Source organism: Muscardinus avellanarius (assembly GCF_963383645.1).
Source record: "Muscardinus avellanarius genome assembly, chromosome: 9".
NCBI lineage: Eukaryota > Metazoa > Chordata > Mammalia > Rodentia > Gliridae > Muscardinus > Muscardinus avellanarius.
Genome location: NC_137795.1, coordinates 9,162,670 through 9,179,321, shown reverse-complemented (window position 1 = coordinate 9,179,321; position 16,652 = coordinate 9,162,670). Strand labels below are relative to the sequence as shown.

The following is a 16,652-nucleotide window of genomic DNA, read 5'->3' as shown; positions in this document are numbered from 1 at the left end:
TTCTGTGGCGTTTTCCTCTTCTTCTGTCTGATATTGGAGAACTTAAGTCACTGGCAGTTGGTGCGGGTTTAATAGAGAAAATGGCACCTGCATTCCCCATTGTCCAAGGAAGACACAGTCACAACCTCCGGGCTCTAGGAAGAGTTTTTCATCTCTGGGTCTGACCAGTCTGTATTGTGGAAGTTGTCCATCCACACCCATCTGTGCATCTATTTTCTTACTCTCCTCAGTATCATTATTATTATTTCCATGTCTTGTCCATGGGCCACAGTGAGCACAGGAGCACAGGGTTCCGAGGTGACACATAACTGATAAAAGCTGGGAGCTTCAATGAAGCTTTCAGGAAGAAGCGCTCTGGGCAGGCGCCATGAGCCTCTCCATCTTGATTTTCCTGCCCGCGATGCTCGTGACACCAAATATTCAGTCTTTTTCTCCAGCCTCCTGAAAGTCTCCGTATTCATTACAGTGATTGGTGCCATCCATTTGAGCCTCCTTGACATTCTCTGGAAAGAAAAGGGAAAAGGTGCTTTATTCTCCAAACAGGAGGCAGTTGTGTTTTTGGATGAGAAAAAAAAAAGTCACCAGCAAACCTTGTTGCAAGCTAATGAGGTGGCCTTGGTGAATGGAGCCATTGAGAGACAGGGCAGAGAATCCTGCACCTGCCCGATACCAGGTTTTCCTGTGCAGATAAAAACCTGAAGAGCACAGCAGCAGCCCCACTTCTCCTGCTCTTTTTAATTTGGAAAGGAGGAGTTGGCTGCGCAACCGGGCACCTGTCTCTTGATGAAATCAACCGGATTGGAAACCTCTGTTAACTTTGCTGCCCACTGGGCGGGAGTCTGGGCTGCCAGCGGCAGGTGAGAATTAGACTCCTGGAAGGAGCTTGTCTAGCCCTCTGGATGGGTGTCTCCAGGCTGTCACACTCAGCCCTCTTATAAGAGAAAGACAAAGCATTCTTCATTCACAGACAACTGGAGTTTTCTCCAGTTGAAAGGCAAACGTGTTATGGGTGAAGGGGACGCAGCCAGAATCCAGGTGGACCGCAGGTGGTCTGCCCAGTGCGTGCGCTGTCAGTGAGCACCCGCGGCCCCTTCCATGGTTCCTTTCCTTTTGAGAGCTTTTGAGCCTCGAGGTGAATGGCTGTAGGTCACTTAGCAGTTCTCCAGCATCAAGACTTCTAGGGGCACCTGGGGCAAATCTGGCTGGGGAGTCATCTCCCCCTGATCCCTGCCCCTCTCGTAGTCCTTGGTAAATCCCAGCAGCACTAATTATTTTGAACTTGAGGGCTGGTCATATGTTGGGGTGCAGGGAGCTGGCAGGTGGGGTTGATGGCCCCTCCCACAGCTCCTGTCTTCTCCCCTGTAATCCACGATGCTATAGGAACGTTCTCTTTCCTCTACAATGGCTGCTCTGGAGTCACCTCAGTCCAGCTTTGTGACAAGAGACAGCTTGGCCGAGAGCAACAATCCTTGAAAGTTACTTCTGCCATTTGGCAATGGTTGACAAAGGGAGTGGTTCTTTCCAGGATATACCCAGGCCAAGGGGCACCAGTGTGATCCAACAGAAACACGACTCAAGCCACATATGTCATTCTGAATTTTCTGGGAGGCACATTAAAAATGTAAAAGCAACAGGTGAGATGAATTTTATTACCATGTTGTCCATTATGTATACAATATTGTATCAAATTGGAAGGAGTACTAAGAAATCATTGAGTTTTTTACCTTCTTTACTTTGTACCATGTATTCAGAATCCAAAGTGTGTTTTAGCCTCATAGTACATCTCCATTAAGACTAGCCACAGACTAGACTACCGCTAGAGATGGAACCCAGAGGCATTTTACCTCTGAGCTGCACCCCCAGCCCTATTTTTTATTCTTTATATTTAAGCAGGGTCTCACTGAGTTGCAAAGAGAGGACTAGCCACATCTCAAATGTTCAACGAGCCACTGTAGTCGACAGTATAGATTGCTGGTATTGACTTAGCTATCTATAAATTAGAGCATTTTTCCTGTGTCCTGCAGGGCTGCTTCTGGGCGGCTGGGTTGTGTGCTAATGTGTACTCGTTAACTGAATACACGCGATGTGGAAAGAGAAAGAAATTGGCCCCTTGACCCGCCTCTTAGTGAGTTAATATCATTGACGAACACGCTGTAGTCTTTGGACATGTTCCTTCTTTGTGTCCTTGAGGCTGACCTCTGGCAGCCAGGACAGGCCTCTCCTGACGAGGTTAGCGCAGGGGTCAGGAGTGTCAGCAAGACGCTTCCAGGATTCTCTCTGTTCATCATAACCCAGTTATTGACCATGGTCCGAGGAGATTCTTGAGAACCAAGAGGACCGGAAGAGGGCGATGAGAACAGACACTAAAACACGTAGAGCCAAGCCCCCAGAGCGGGCCTCAGGACTCTTCCGTTCAAACCAGGGTCAAACGGTGTATGGAATCATTATTAAGGTCATTTTAAGTGTGCTGTTGAACTTCTCAAGATTCCCTGGGTTTGAGTGCTGGCTCTCTGGACCCTTTTCAAGTTGGCTTTGCTTCTCGTTTTCTTCTAAGAGCAACTAAATTATTTAGCATGAAGCTGCAAGAAAGCGGCAGTAAATTTTTTGGCTAAAGTCATTATTTGTATAATCGCTGGACACCCACTCAAACTTGCTGCTCTACTTTCATTTTTTGTATTCATTTTGGCAAAAGCAGCTGGTGGGGGGATGGGAGCCATGTGGGGTGTTCACTCTCAGCCCACATAACCTCTTTCCCTATCTTCCTTTTTGCTTAAACTCCTTCCTTCTTTCCTTCCTTTCCTCCTCCTCCTCCTCCTCCTCCTCCTCCTCCTCCTCCTCCTCCTCCTCCTCCTCCTCCTCCTCCTCCCTCTCCCTTTCTTGAATTGCTAGGGATTGAATCCAGGGATGTTCGACATCTGAGCTACATCCCAGCCCTATGTATTTTTTTTCCTTTTGGAAACAGTCTCACTAAATTGCTGAGGCTGGCTTCAAACGTACAGTCCTCCTGTCTTAGCTTCCCAAGTACTGGGATTCAGGTGTGCTCCACCACTCCTGGCATCTCTTTTTTTTTAGAAACAGTGTGGTTACAGAAGTGACCACTGTTTCATTCAATAGTTGTGGGATTCTTTTCTACCCTAGTTTTCTCCAAATGTCCCTGGAAGCTCAGGCTTCCTGAGTATTCCATCCCTAAGTCCCTGAAAAGTCGCCATGAAGCAGGATCAGAAGTGTAAACCATGGGCAACGAGTCCCAAAACTTTGTGCAAGGAAGGATCACAACTCTATCTCCAATCTGGAACATTTCCAGATTGGAAAATCTGGAAATAAATATTATAGTCAGCTGAGTTAGACTTTGTCCTTCTCTGCTGAGCTTTTGGGAAACCTGTGGGAATGATCGTCTGTTGAGCTGAATGTTAGTGAAATTAATTCTCTTCTGTTCAGGGCAAAGGCACCGGTGGGTTGTGCTAATTGCTTCAAGCAGAAAAAAAAATCTCCTGAATCCCTTGGAGTTTTTAATAGAAGAATGATAAGTAAAGCAGGCAAAAGAGGAAGTGTGGAGGGTTGCACTGTAGGACTTTCATTGATTTAGCATCTGTAGGAAAAGGTTCTTTTTTTAAAAAAATATCTTTTTTTTTTAATTTTTATTAGTGAACAGGAGAACATTCAAAAGTAAGACAGATAGAGGCCAACTGGGAACACTGTTCAGCCTGGAACAGCTTAGGCTGCTGTTCAATCATTTCCCCAAACAGGAAACCACAAAATGTTAGAGATTAAGGTCACTAGATCACGGGGAAAGAGCATAACTTTGTCTGCAAAGTATTATGATGTATTGTAAAAGGGCCAAAATATAAGCATAAATCTTTCATCTAAAAATGCAAAACTCCAACTTTGTCATAAAAGCACATTTTGCTTTCCTGTGTAGGGAGAGACTGAAGCTGCCTCCTGCAGAGAATCCTGAGATTTTCCTAATGATGGAGGGGACCTGATGCATTAGGAGAAGGGGGAAAGCCTTGTGTTCTCTGCCAGTAGCACAAGTTCTGTCTTTTGTTTTGTTTCTTTTTCTTTTTTAATGACAACAAGAAGACAGGTAAAGTTTAGGTCAGGAAGTGAGCCTTGCATGGTTTATTTTCAATTCTTGCACTTTTATCTGATAACAATAAGAATATACCAAAATGTATATACACTTCTTCCCCAAACCCTTCCAAGATGAATGGGCTAGATTAAAAACATACTTCTCTCTATATCTATCTATCTATCTATCTACCCCTCGCCTTTGGTTATCAGGTGGATAATCTTATTTAACTTATTTGAAGTAGAAATCTGAGTTTAGAGGGTATAAAGTCTTTTTTTCTAGGTGGGTCTGCTGAATAATTTTCTGCAAGTATGAATGCATTCAGTTGCTTTCTTTCTACATGGAAATAGTAGAAACATTACCAGCATGGTGGTGCATGCTATAACCCCAGTACCTTGGGAGGCTGAGACAGGAGAATCTCAAGTTCAGTGCCAGCCTCAGTAACTTACTGAGGCTCTCAGCAACCTAGAGAGACCCTGCTTCAAATAAAAAAGTAAAACAGGGCTCAGGATATATCTCAGAGATAGAAAGCATGCCTCTGTTTCTTAGGTCTATACAGGGAAAGGTTTTCTTGCCAAAAGAATTAAATCCGTGAATAAACTGCTGATTTGTTTACATCTAGAACCTGAACCATTTTGGGCTCAAGTTGTTAAAACAAGTACCTTTTTCCAGGCATCGTGGCACCCACTTGTAATGCCAGCATTTGGGAGGCTGAGACCAGAGGATCACGGTTCGTGGACAGCCTCAGATACTTAGTGAGGCCTTCTGCAATTCAGTGAGACCCTGTTTCAAAATAAAAAATAGGGCAGGAGGTGTAGCTTGGAGGTTGAATGCCCCTGGGTTCCATCCCCGACCCACAAAATAAATAAACAAACAAACAAACAAACACCTTTTTAGAATGGCTTAAATAAAACTGCCTCTCGCTGGCCCCTCCTCCGAGGAAAGCCTCCTAAAATGACAGAGATTTGCCTCTCCTGACTGGTCACTGTCCTCCAAACGGTTTTAAAATTGTGCCACCTTAGGAGGTCAAAGGTCACTTTTCTTATCTGTTCCCAGGGTGCTTTGTCCTCAGATTCTCACAAATTTATGTCTGTTGAATAAGTAGAGATTTCATGTGAGTGGATTAAACAAGTTAATAAACACCAAACACACTCCACAGCTAAGTGAGTGTCCACTCTTCCCAACTCAAACGCCACTTCCCTCTCCTCTCAGATGGAAGTGACACTGGGTGCTCCTGAGTCCAGACAGGAAATGAAATAGCTGTGAAGCGGTGCCCTGGGACCAGCCAATCTTTCTTATTCCCGTGGCAGAGTTGTGAATAAGTGAAGGTGCCCAGGCCGCTGTGTGTACAGACGCGAGGGTCGGGCGGCCGTGCCTGGGGCACAGTGTCTGCGGGGCGGGGCGGGCATGGCCAGGCCTCCAGTGTGTAAGGTGGGCTGTTTTGGCTTGAGATCCTGTAACAGGGCACCACAGACCAGATGCTTATACACAAGAGAATCTCTCACACTTCTGGAGGGCAGACATGGGCGGGCAGCGTGCAGCGTGGTCACCTCTGGCGAGGGTTCTAGGCGGATGAGATCTTGTGTGGCGGAAAAAAGCACTGGGAGCGCTCTGCAATCCTTCATATAAGACTAAGAATCCCTCTCATAAGGGCTGCTTCTTCGTGAGCCAGCCGCCCTCCCAAAGTACCTGCTTCCTGTTATCATTGTACTGGGGGTGAAGGTTTAAACATCGGAACATATGAGAGAGACAGTCAATGCATAGTACTGACATCTAAATAAAAAGCAACAATAATGAATAAAAGAACATATCTGTACCTGCATGCAGATCTCAGGCAGCTGATTTAAGACCTCTGCACTACTGTACAGGTATCTATTTTTAGTTTACAAAGACATTAGTCAAAGCCTATTCTTCAGGCTATATTCTTTTTTTTTTTTTTTTTTTCAGTACTGGGGATAGAACCCAGGGGAATTCTACCTCTAAGCTACACCCCGGCCCTATTTTTTTTTTTTTTTTTTTGGTACTGGGGGAGGAACCCAGAGGCTTTCTACCTCCGGGCTATACTCCCAGACCTTTTTTATATTTTATTTGGAAACAGGGTCTCACTAAGTTGCTGAGAGCCTCACTAAGTAGCTGAGTCTGGCTTCAAACCCGTGCGATCCTCCTGTCTCAGCCTCCCAAGCGCGGGGATTACAAGTGTGCGCCACCACTCCCGGCCAGCCCTATTTTTTATTCTTTATTTGAAACAGGGTCTCGCTGAGTTGCAAAGGGCCTCACTAAGTAGCTGGGGCTGGCTGTGAACTGGGATCCTCCTGTCTCTGCCTCCCAAGCACAGGGAATACAAGCGTGCACCACCACCCCTGGGTTTTTAAAAATAATGTCTCATATCCTATTTGACTGTCCCAAGAGCTCTAGTATGCTCAGAGTGTATAGATAAGTATCTGAGATTGCTCAGAAAGGATAGGGTTGAAGAGTTCTGTCTGCAAGCTTTACTCAGCCTGTATAAGTCTCTGCGGTTGCTATATCAGAGATGACACAATGTGACCCTGTTAGAATTCTAAGTCCTAGATCCTAAATCACAGATCAAATCCACAGGTAGTGTTTACATTGAATAAATTGTTGTGCTATTATGTATTTTATCTTGCTTCAAATGTGGTGATAATAGTATCATCATCATAGTATTTGTTTACTCCTGTTTACTCTGTGCCTGAGATGCTGAGGGCTTTACGTACATCATGACATATAATTCTGAGCTGGGTGTGGGGACATGTGCCTGTAATCCCAGTACTTGGAAGGCTGAGACAGGAGGATCACAGATTTTAAGACAGCCTTAGCAATTTAGTGAGGCCCTGTTTCAAAACAAAATTGGGCTGGGGTTGTAGCTTGGGTTCAACACACACACAGAGAATAGTTGTGTTGATTCATAAATATTTTTCTTTTTACTTATCCTTCTCCTCCTGTGTGTGAGTGTGCGTGTGCGTGTGCGTGTGTGTGTGTGTGTGTGTGTGTGTGTGTGTGTCTAGAGAATTGAACCCTGAGGCATTCTACACCAGAGCTACAACCCCAGCCCTATTTTATTTTAAAACAGGATCTCACTAAGTTCCTGAGGGCCTCTCTAAATTTCTGAGGCTGGCCAAAAGTCTCTAATCCTCTGGGCTCAACCTCCCAAGTACTAGGATTGCAGTCATGAGCTGCCACGCTCAGTTTGGATGGGCTAACTTAATCAAGATAACCCTGCTAGGTAGTGGTAAAGGTAGGAGTCAAACCTAGCCCGAGCCTGTGCTCTAGACTAGAAGTAAGAATCTGTCTCCATCTCCATTCTTATTGCTGTGGTCAAAAACACTGACCACGTAGCTTAGAGGAAGGAGTATTTTATTTGCTCACAGTTTTTGTAAATTCCAATTCAGTTCATGTCAGACTGGGTCTGTGAAGTTCAGGGAATGGTGGCAGAAAGCAGAGAATAGGAAAACACAAGCTACATTCTCACATCACAGAGGCCAGAAGCAAGAAAGACAGTGGGGAGGGAGAAGGACTTTATACACTCCCAAAGGCCACACACCCAGGGACCCCTTCCTAGCAGCCAAGCCCTGCTTCCAACATTGCTGCCTTATTTCCATGTAGGCTAGGGAAACATTCTAAATCAAAATCATTGCACTGTCTTCATGCCAAAAAGGTACTTTTACCATTAGGCTTGCCCCTTGTGGATGTAAATATAGACTAAATAGGCCGGGCAGGGCAGGATTAGGTGGGATTATACATTGGGAGGCTGAGACAGGAGGATCATAGGTCCAAGGCTACCCTCAGCAATTTAATGAGACTCTGTTTCAAAAATAAAATGGATTGAGGGTGCGGCTCAGAGGTAGAACATCCTTGGGTTCTATCCCCAATACCAAAATAATTATAAATAATAATAGCAGTATAATAATATGAAGAAGGAGAAAAAGAAGTAGTAGCAATTGTCATGTATTCTTTTAGCGAGCTTAGGCAAGAGAGTTCAGAACACACACATGGACTCCTGCAGATGCAAGCCTGAATCCCTGTCACCTGTTGGGTGGTCATGGGTATACTGGCTCACCTCCCTGCATCTTTGCCTCCTTGTGCCCGCGATGGAATAAATAACACCTGTCTGCTTTCTAGAGAAAGAGCACTCGAGTATCCTGTCATAGATCACACCACATGTCCATCCTTCACACATAAAAAGCAGGACACCATTATTGACAGTACCCACTGGGACTGTACCCATTGAGGGCAGGATGGCCTGAAGTGTAACTACTGGAAGAAGGAGAGTAGACCTGGACACACAAAACCAGCAGATGATCCTGCGTGGCATTTAACGATAATCTCTACTTGCAATTGTCAACAGAATTTATGGGGTATCAGGCGCTAGCCAAGCGCTGGGGGTAGAGCAAGCACTGAGAGTCCCTGTCCTCAAAGTGCTGACGTGTTCCGAGGTGCTTAAAGAGGGCCACTTTCTCCAGCAGGCATGAGCTTCTATAGCCAAATAATGCTCTTGCACAAGTCCTTGTTGACAAAACCAAAATGAAAAAATGGCAGAAATATCAACAGAGTTGGACACACAGAGATCATCGCTGAACTAGGGATAGGAACTGTGTCTCAACTCAAAACGTGTCTAGAGACTTGGGGCGGCACAAAACATTTAGTTGTGAGGAGCCAATAAATGCTGCTGGGTTTGAAGAGATTGAGCCTTTTTCTAGGTAGGAGTTTGGAACTCTGGGATGTAGGACTCATTTCTGGCATCTCCCAGTATCAAAGTTTCCTTGATAGCAGAGTGGAGGTGGGTAGTGAGACCCATGGAGGTGTGATAAAGTAAGCCTGGGCCTTAGCTGCAGTAACGCCATGATGTCACCCTAGGCGACCCAAGGCACTAATGTTTATTAGCCTGAGAACTAAAGTTCGTCACCAGGTGCCTTGCTAGTCACGTGTAACTGTCTTTTTGGCTTCTGTAACTCCTGCTTAGCTCGCACCTGCAGAGAAACAAGGGCTGTTAGGAACTTTCTATTCTTAAACCAATCAAAAGGTGAACAGAAGAGACTGACATGGGCTGTTGAGTTCCTGCACCATGCTGTTCCTGGTTTCTGTACTTTCTGCTTGACTGGCGCACCCACTAAAAGGAACTGTTGGGAGTTGTCCATATCTGGGAGAACCTAAACTCTTTACTCCTGAGCCTGTGATTCTGATGTATATAAGGAGCCCTGAGAAATGGCTCAGGGCTGCACTCAGGACTAAACACCCTGCAGCGTAGTCACCAGCCGGCTAATAAATAATTTATTTATTAATTTTGGTACTAGGGATAGAACCCAGGGGCATTCTACCTCTGAGCTACATCACATGCCCTCTGAGCTACACCCGCAGCCCTATTTTTTATTCTTTATTTTGAAACAGGGTCTCACTGAGTTGCAAAGGGCCTCACTAAGTAGCTGAGGCTGTCCACGAACTGTGATCCTCCTGTTCTCAGCCTCCTGAATGCTGGGATTACAAGCATGTGCCACCACGCCCCGCTTAATAAAGACTTTCTATTCGGCTTAAACTAAGTCTGAGTAATCTTCTCTGGTGGTCACTCTTTAACAGAGAACTGTGAGGATAAAGCCATATTTTCACAAAAGCACTTTGAAGAGTTGAAGAAAATAAAATAAAAATTCTTTTCTCATCTCTTTTGTGACAAAAGAAAAAGGTGCTTGTAATCCAAATCACCTAATGCCATCTTTCATAAATGCTTGAATTATGGAATGAGCTTTTTAAGATTGTCTATGAATTAAAGTTAACCTCTTTACCCAGTTGTCATGAAAAATTGACAGCTGGTAGTATCTGAGTGAGTCCAAGTTAGTCCTCTCAAAAGATCCATCTTGTGTCATCATTGTTGGTTTGCTTTTTCATTGTCAAAGCATTCTGACCACATTAACAAAGAAAGACAATAATCTAGCGAAAGCAAACCAAGCATACTTTAGCTACTTTAACTGTCAGGATTTTGATGTTTCCCCCAAATTTGAAATATGTATTTTAAATATAGTGATTATGGAGTACACATGAGTAGCGTTGCAGGTCTGCATTGACTATTTTCATAGGATAAGCATTTTTCTGTGTCATCACATAACCATCAATTTCAATGGACTTACCAGCTAGTCCTCTAAGGAGAAAGTCTGTAAAAGGAATGCCTTTGCTCCTGGACAGAATCCCCACAGCTGAGCAGAAGGGGAGGTGGGGGAAGGGCATACTGGGGCACTGCCGGGTATGCTGCTGGAAACCAGCTCCAACCAGCCCTTCCTTGCTCCGTATTTTTGTTCAAATCTCTCCTGACAAGGGAAGTATAGCTAAAAGCTGCAGTCATTTCTGTCTCCTCTCCTCTCTCTTTTGACCTTGTTGCTTAAAATACCAGAAGCCTCAGGGGCAGGTTTGCCCCAGACTGTCCCCAGTGTTTGCACTGCGAAGCATGCATGCTGGGAAATTCCTCAGTCCTGAGCAAACTGTCAGAGTTGGTCCAGGGGAGAAGAGGAGTGAGCGTGTGTACATCCTTTACAATCAGCCAACACCAATCAGCCAACAGGCTGGGTTTAGCTGCTGCCCTAGAACTTCTCTGACTCTCAGGACCAGCATGCATCCTGGGTTTTTGGACCACATCACCAGTGTATCCCTGGCTTCTCAGCTCACAGACACTGGATCCTGGGATCTCTCACCCCCTCGTGCAGTCCAGAGGTACGCACTGCCATTGAGGGCTTAAGGCAGTATATATGACATTATTTAAATATAAAAGCACTGGGATTGTTATATTGAATGTTGGCTGCCTTTAATGCCAGGTCTAAATGGCTTCATCAACCAGGCTTCTCCAGGGAGGCAAGGCCAATAGGATGCATACAATTCCAAGCGTGGACTTAGCAGAGTGGCTCACACTATGAAAGGCTGAACAGTCCCACAATGGTTTCTGCAGGCTGGAGAAACCAGTAACCACTCAGTCTAAGAAGCTGGACTCAGTCACAGCCCCAGGCTGACGGCCTGGGAGCCCCCGGAGAGTCACTATTCCAAATCCTTGTTCAGAGACTGAAGAATCTGGTGTCTGATGAGCCTGAGCGATAGCAGAGGCAGGAACACAGCCACCAACAAATGTGTGCAGCTTTCTCCTTCTGCCCTTTTGCTCCATTTCATTCCCAGCCTTTGGGATAGTGCCACTCATGTCCAAGACGGGTCTTCCCAGTTTGCTGACGCACGTGCCATCTCTGGAGACACCCTCACAGACACCCCCGGCGTGTGCTTCACTGACTTGCTCAGCATCGCTAGTACAGACTAGTTAATAACCAAGATGGGCCATTGCAATCGTTAGTCTGATTTTCTTTCTGTATTTGACTTATGTGCCCTTTAGATGCCAAAAATGTTCTGCTTGCTTTGCGAAGGATTTCCATTGGCCAAAAAAATGGGCTTAGTCCAGTTTGCAGATGCAAGGTTACAGTTTGGTTCCTCGCCAAGCTTGTTATTCAGAGTCGGCGCTCTTGTTTGAGATGAGTATTGAATGAAATGTGAAAGAGCTCAGGGGTGGGTTTCATTTCAGTGCTGTTAACATCTACTCTAATACTGTGAATATCAGCCCTTTTTTTCCCCTGTAATCTGGATTTTGCTCTAGTCGCGTAAGAATAAAAGAAAATTCACATTGACCTCTAAGCATAGTGATGATAGCAAGGGTAGCTGCAAGAGATACTTGGGGAAAGATGCAAGCAGTAGATAGCGACCAAGGACAGCAAGAATAAATAGACGCAGCTGGGCGTGGTGGTGCATGCCCGTAATCCCAATACTTGCGAGGCTGAGACAGGAGGATTGTAAATTCAAGACCAGCCTCAGCCACTTAGGAAGACTCTCAGCAACCTAGTAAAACCTTGTTTTAAAATAAAAACTAGAAAAACAAAATTATATCATTTGCAAGAAGATGGAAAGCCCTGGAGAACATTATGTTAAGTGAGATCAGCCAAGCACAGAAGGAGAAGATACACGTTTCCTCTAATATGCCCAAACTAGGAAACACAAAGGATACCAGTGGGACTCCAGATATTAGAGGGGAAATACTAGCTAAGTTTGAATGGAAAGATAGGAGAGGAGGAAGGCGGATCTTGATTAATGAGGGTCTACACCTGAGCATGTGTAAAATTATGAATAAGACATGGTTAACCTGGACAACCATTGGCGGGAGGGGGGAAGGGAAAATGGGGGCGGGGGGAGAGGGCACCAAATATAGTTTAAATGTATACTATGTATGTTCAATAAAAAATTGTTAAAAGAGAAAAATAAATAAATAAATAAATAAATACCAAAAAATAAATAAATTAAATTAGAACTACCCAAAAAAAAGAAAAAATAAATAAAATAAAATAAAAACTAAAAAGGGGCTGGGGCTATAGCTCGGAGTTAGAATGCCCTTGAGCTGAATCCCCAGTACCACTCACATACACGAATACACACACAGAAAAAGTCAGTAGATCCTCTTGTGTATTTGCTAATTTATCAGCATCTTTCCATAGAATTCTCAAAGGAGAACTACTTTACACAAGAGTATCTTTGTTAATCAGCTATAATCAGGCCCTCCTGGAGTGGTGAAGGCCCTAAGCCCCATTCCCTGGTACCTGTCATATATAATTGCTTCCATACTGCTGGCCAAAGTCTCTGTAGGTGGCTTTGCATAGGCCATAAGTGCTCAAAGTCTTTGAGGTAATTTTTTCATGTAAATAATGCCGATATTTTATTTCTGTAGTTTTTTTTTTTAAGGCTGTAACTCCATCAAGGTTTTTTCCTCTGGGTTCTGTACAGGAGAGTGGGGATGGCAATGGTGATCAAGGCGCAGGAAAGGCCTCATGCTTCTGCCATGGAGGCCCAAGGTTATTTCATCTTCTGATTCCTGTCTGCCGCTGCTGGAGAATTTAAAGTGTGTAAAAGTCCTGGGCTTTTTAATTATGTTTAAGCCTTTTAAGAAGCCTGCCCCATGAAGGTAGAGATGAAAACAGGTGCTGAAACACATGATATCCAATTGGAGGATTTGACCAAAAGATGCCACTCAGACCAAATCAAAGCCTCTGGATAATCAGAGTCCAATAGAGTGGAGGAAAACCTCTTTGCTGGCGAGAGTGGCAACGCTTTATGAAAACTTATGTTGTATTTGTTGCATAAAATAGTGTAAAAAGCCGGGCATGGTAGTGCATGCTTGTAATCCCCGCGCTTGAGAGGCGGAGACAGGAGGATCACGCAGGTTCAAAGGCAGCCTCACTGGCTTAAAGAGACCCTGTTTCCAAATAAAAAAGTATAAAATAGGTCTGGGAGTGTAGCCCGGAGGTAGAAGGGCTTCCAGGAACCCCAGTACCACCACCAAAAAAAAAAGTGTAAAAAGATTAGGAAACAAAGGGGGAAAATGACTCAGATTTCTACCATTTATTTATTTATTTATTTATTTATTTATTTATTGGTGGTACTGGGGTTCCTGGAAGCCCTTCTAATTCCAGGCTACACTCCCAGACCTATTTTATACTTTTTTTATTTGGAAAAAGGGTCTCTTAAGCCAGCAAGGCTGGCTCTGAACCAGCACGATCCTCCCGTCTCTGCCTCCCAAGCCGGGGGATTACAAGTGTGCGCCACCACGCCCGGCAGATTTCTACCATTTAATCAACTGTATTTTTCCAAACTTTTTATTCCATATGTGTGAATGTGTATACCTATTTTATACTCGTGACTGTGAGATACCTTATATCTAACTTTCAGCTTTCACACCTAACGCTGAATGATAAGCATCTCCCGCTTTATGACCTGGTTCATTCATTTTATTTATTTATTCTTTCATTCACTTATTTGTTGATTGATACACCCCAGCACTTTCATTCTTTTTGAAACAGGGTCTACTAAGTTGCTGACCCTGGCCTTGAACCTGTGAGATCATAGTAGGATTACAGGCATGTACCACTATACACCTCAAACCCTTTAAATGACTTCACAGTGTCCCGTAGAATTACTGGATGACCGTGTATTTAACTGCTCACCAATTACAGGACTTTCAGATTGTGTTTTGAGTTCTCAACTATAATGAGACTCAGTGATTATGGTCATATAAACTTTAAATCCCGGGGCTTATTTTCACAGAACACCCACCACAAATTGGGATTGCTGGGCCAAAGGCTTTCTTTCAATACTTTGAAGTCTTTTATGCAAATTGGAAAACAGTATGGAGGATCCTCAGAATAATGGGAGCAAACCTACCATATGATCCAGCAATACCACTTCTGGGTATTTACCCAAAAGAATGGAAACCAAACTACCAAACTAATGCACGCGTATCTATGTTCATAGCTGCACAGTTCACAATTGCCCAACTGTGGAGCCAGCCAAGATGTCCATCAACAGATGAATAGATTATAAAACTATGGGATATGTACGCAATGGAATTTTACACAGCCATAGAGAAGAACAAAATCACATCATTTGTGGGGAATTGGAACCAGAGAACATTATGCCAAGTGAGATTAGTCGGTCACTAAAAGTAAAAAAGCAGATGCTATCCCTAATAGGTGTGAGCTAGGGGGAAAATAGGTCCTAGGAGAAACTCCATATGAAGGAGGAGAAACCATAGATGAGCAAATGAGGTGACCTAACTGAGGGGGACGGGAGGGGGGAGAAGGAAATTCCCTAATGTACATAATGTACATTCACAGACATATCAAAGTCAATCACTAAGACAAACATGAGAAGGAGGGAGGGGGAGGGAATGGGGAGGGAATTGGGGAAGGGCTAAATGAGTGATATGTGCATGTATGTCTCTACCATCCTGTACTCCATTAAGACATATGACTACAATGCACCAATACAAAATAAAAAAAGATGATAGATAATAGATAGATAATCTTACCTCCCCAGGTAATATAGCCCACACATTTTTGCAACCAAGAGAAGCCTTTTGCAGATCACCATGAAGAATCAGACTTCTGGAAGAAGGCAATATTTGAGATGGGGCTTGGGGTTATTATAGGTTGTCTGTGTGGCTCCCCAGAGGGAAATGACCCTCCGATGTGCAGGGCTGGCCTCTTTGAGCACTGCTTCCGAGGACCTCGATCCCTGTCCTCTCTCACTGGCTCCCCCCTCTACCTCGATGGGCTCACCAGCCTCGCCTTCTGAGGGCTGCAGGGGCTGATGGCTCCATCTCATTCCAGGTTCTGCTCTACAACGGCCAGCTGGACATCATCGTGGCTGCTTCCCTGTCAGAACGCTCCTTGATGGCCATGGACTGGAAGGGATTCCATAAGTACAAGAACACAGAAAGAAGGGTTTGGAAAATCTTTAAATCTGACGAGGAAGTGGCTGGTTACGTCCGGCAAGTGGGCGACTTCCATCAGGTATGGGAGTCTGCGGGGAGCGCGCAGGTCATGGAAATGGGATGGTTAATGGAGAATGAACCCTGAATACCCTAAGTCACGGGTGATGGTCCTACTTCCCCCGGAGAGGGGTCATCTAAGGTCATAGAAAAGTCCACAGGACTTGACTCCGAGTAGACTGAAGTTTAGACCTGGCTCAAGACATGAAGAGGTCATGAAAAAGACCATAGTCAGGACAAGATGGCTGATTAGAGAGAGTATAAAGTGAACTTTTGCAAGTTACTCGAAGATGGGTCAACATAATCCCCTCTAGCAGGTACGTGGCCATATTTTTATTTTACATAAGGGTTCCTAGGACAACAATCTCTCTAGCTGATACCACTAATGTGACCTCCACATCAGGGATCAGATGTTAACTTTCTTTCCTCATAATGTCCTTTTCCAGTTTTGGAATCTGGGCTCCTCTGTCTCTTTTCGGTTTCTTGAATAATATCTTCACGTATTAGGATAAGTCATTGGTGAAGCCATCTGGGCTGGACAGGTTCTTCAAGGAAAGTTTTAAAATTACGGATTCTACAAAAGACATGGGATCAATCACCCTCTCTGTTTCTTCTTGTATCCGTTTTCGTAGGTTGGACATTTTCAGGAATTTCTCTTATTTCATCTAAAACTTCAAGTTCATTGGCATAATGTTGCTTTTGTAGCACCATCCTACTCTAATTTATTATCTCTACGTCTGTGGCAATATTGTGTGCCTCTTTTGCCTCAGTATTCAACATACTTACTATTTATAGTTAAATACATATATATATATATATATATATATATATATATATATATATATATATATATATATATAATTTTGAAGCTCCAATTTCTATCTTTGTTGATTTTTTCTATTGTGTTTTTGCTTTCTTTCCTTTTATGGGGAGTGAGTAGTACCAGTAATTAATACAGGGGTGTTCTATCTCTGAGCTACACCCCCAGCCCTCTTTTTACTTTTTACTTTGAAACAGGGTCTCGCTCACTTGTGGAGGACCTCGAAAGCTGCTGAAGCTGCCCACAAACCCGAGATCCTCCCGCCTCAGCCTCCCAAGTGCCAGGATTGCAGGCATTTGCCGCTACGCCTGACATTTATTTTCTGTTTAATTAATTTGTGCGTTTATTCTGTTGTCTTCTTACTATTATTTTCCTTCTGTGTGATTTATTATTCTTTTTTAAGCTTTTATAGATAT

At 44.1% G+C, this 16,652-nt stretch overlaps 1 protein-coding gene across 1 annotated transcript in view; it reads left to right on the top strand.

Annotated features, from left to right (window-relative positions):
* CPVL (carboxypeptidase vitellogenic like) overlaps nt 1–16,652 on the top strand; it is a gene marked incomplete at both ends in the record, with an annotated part of 118,657 nt that overhangs the window by 70,390 nt on the left and 31,615 nt on the right. The window contains one exon of the mRNA XM_080701991.1: nt 15,256–15,438. Coding sequence (XP_080558117.1) covers nt 15,256–15,438 — 183 coding nt within the window. The remainder of the gene's footprint in view (nt 1–15,255; nt 15,439–16,652) is intronic.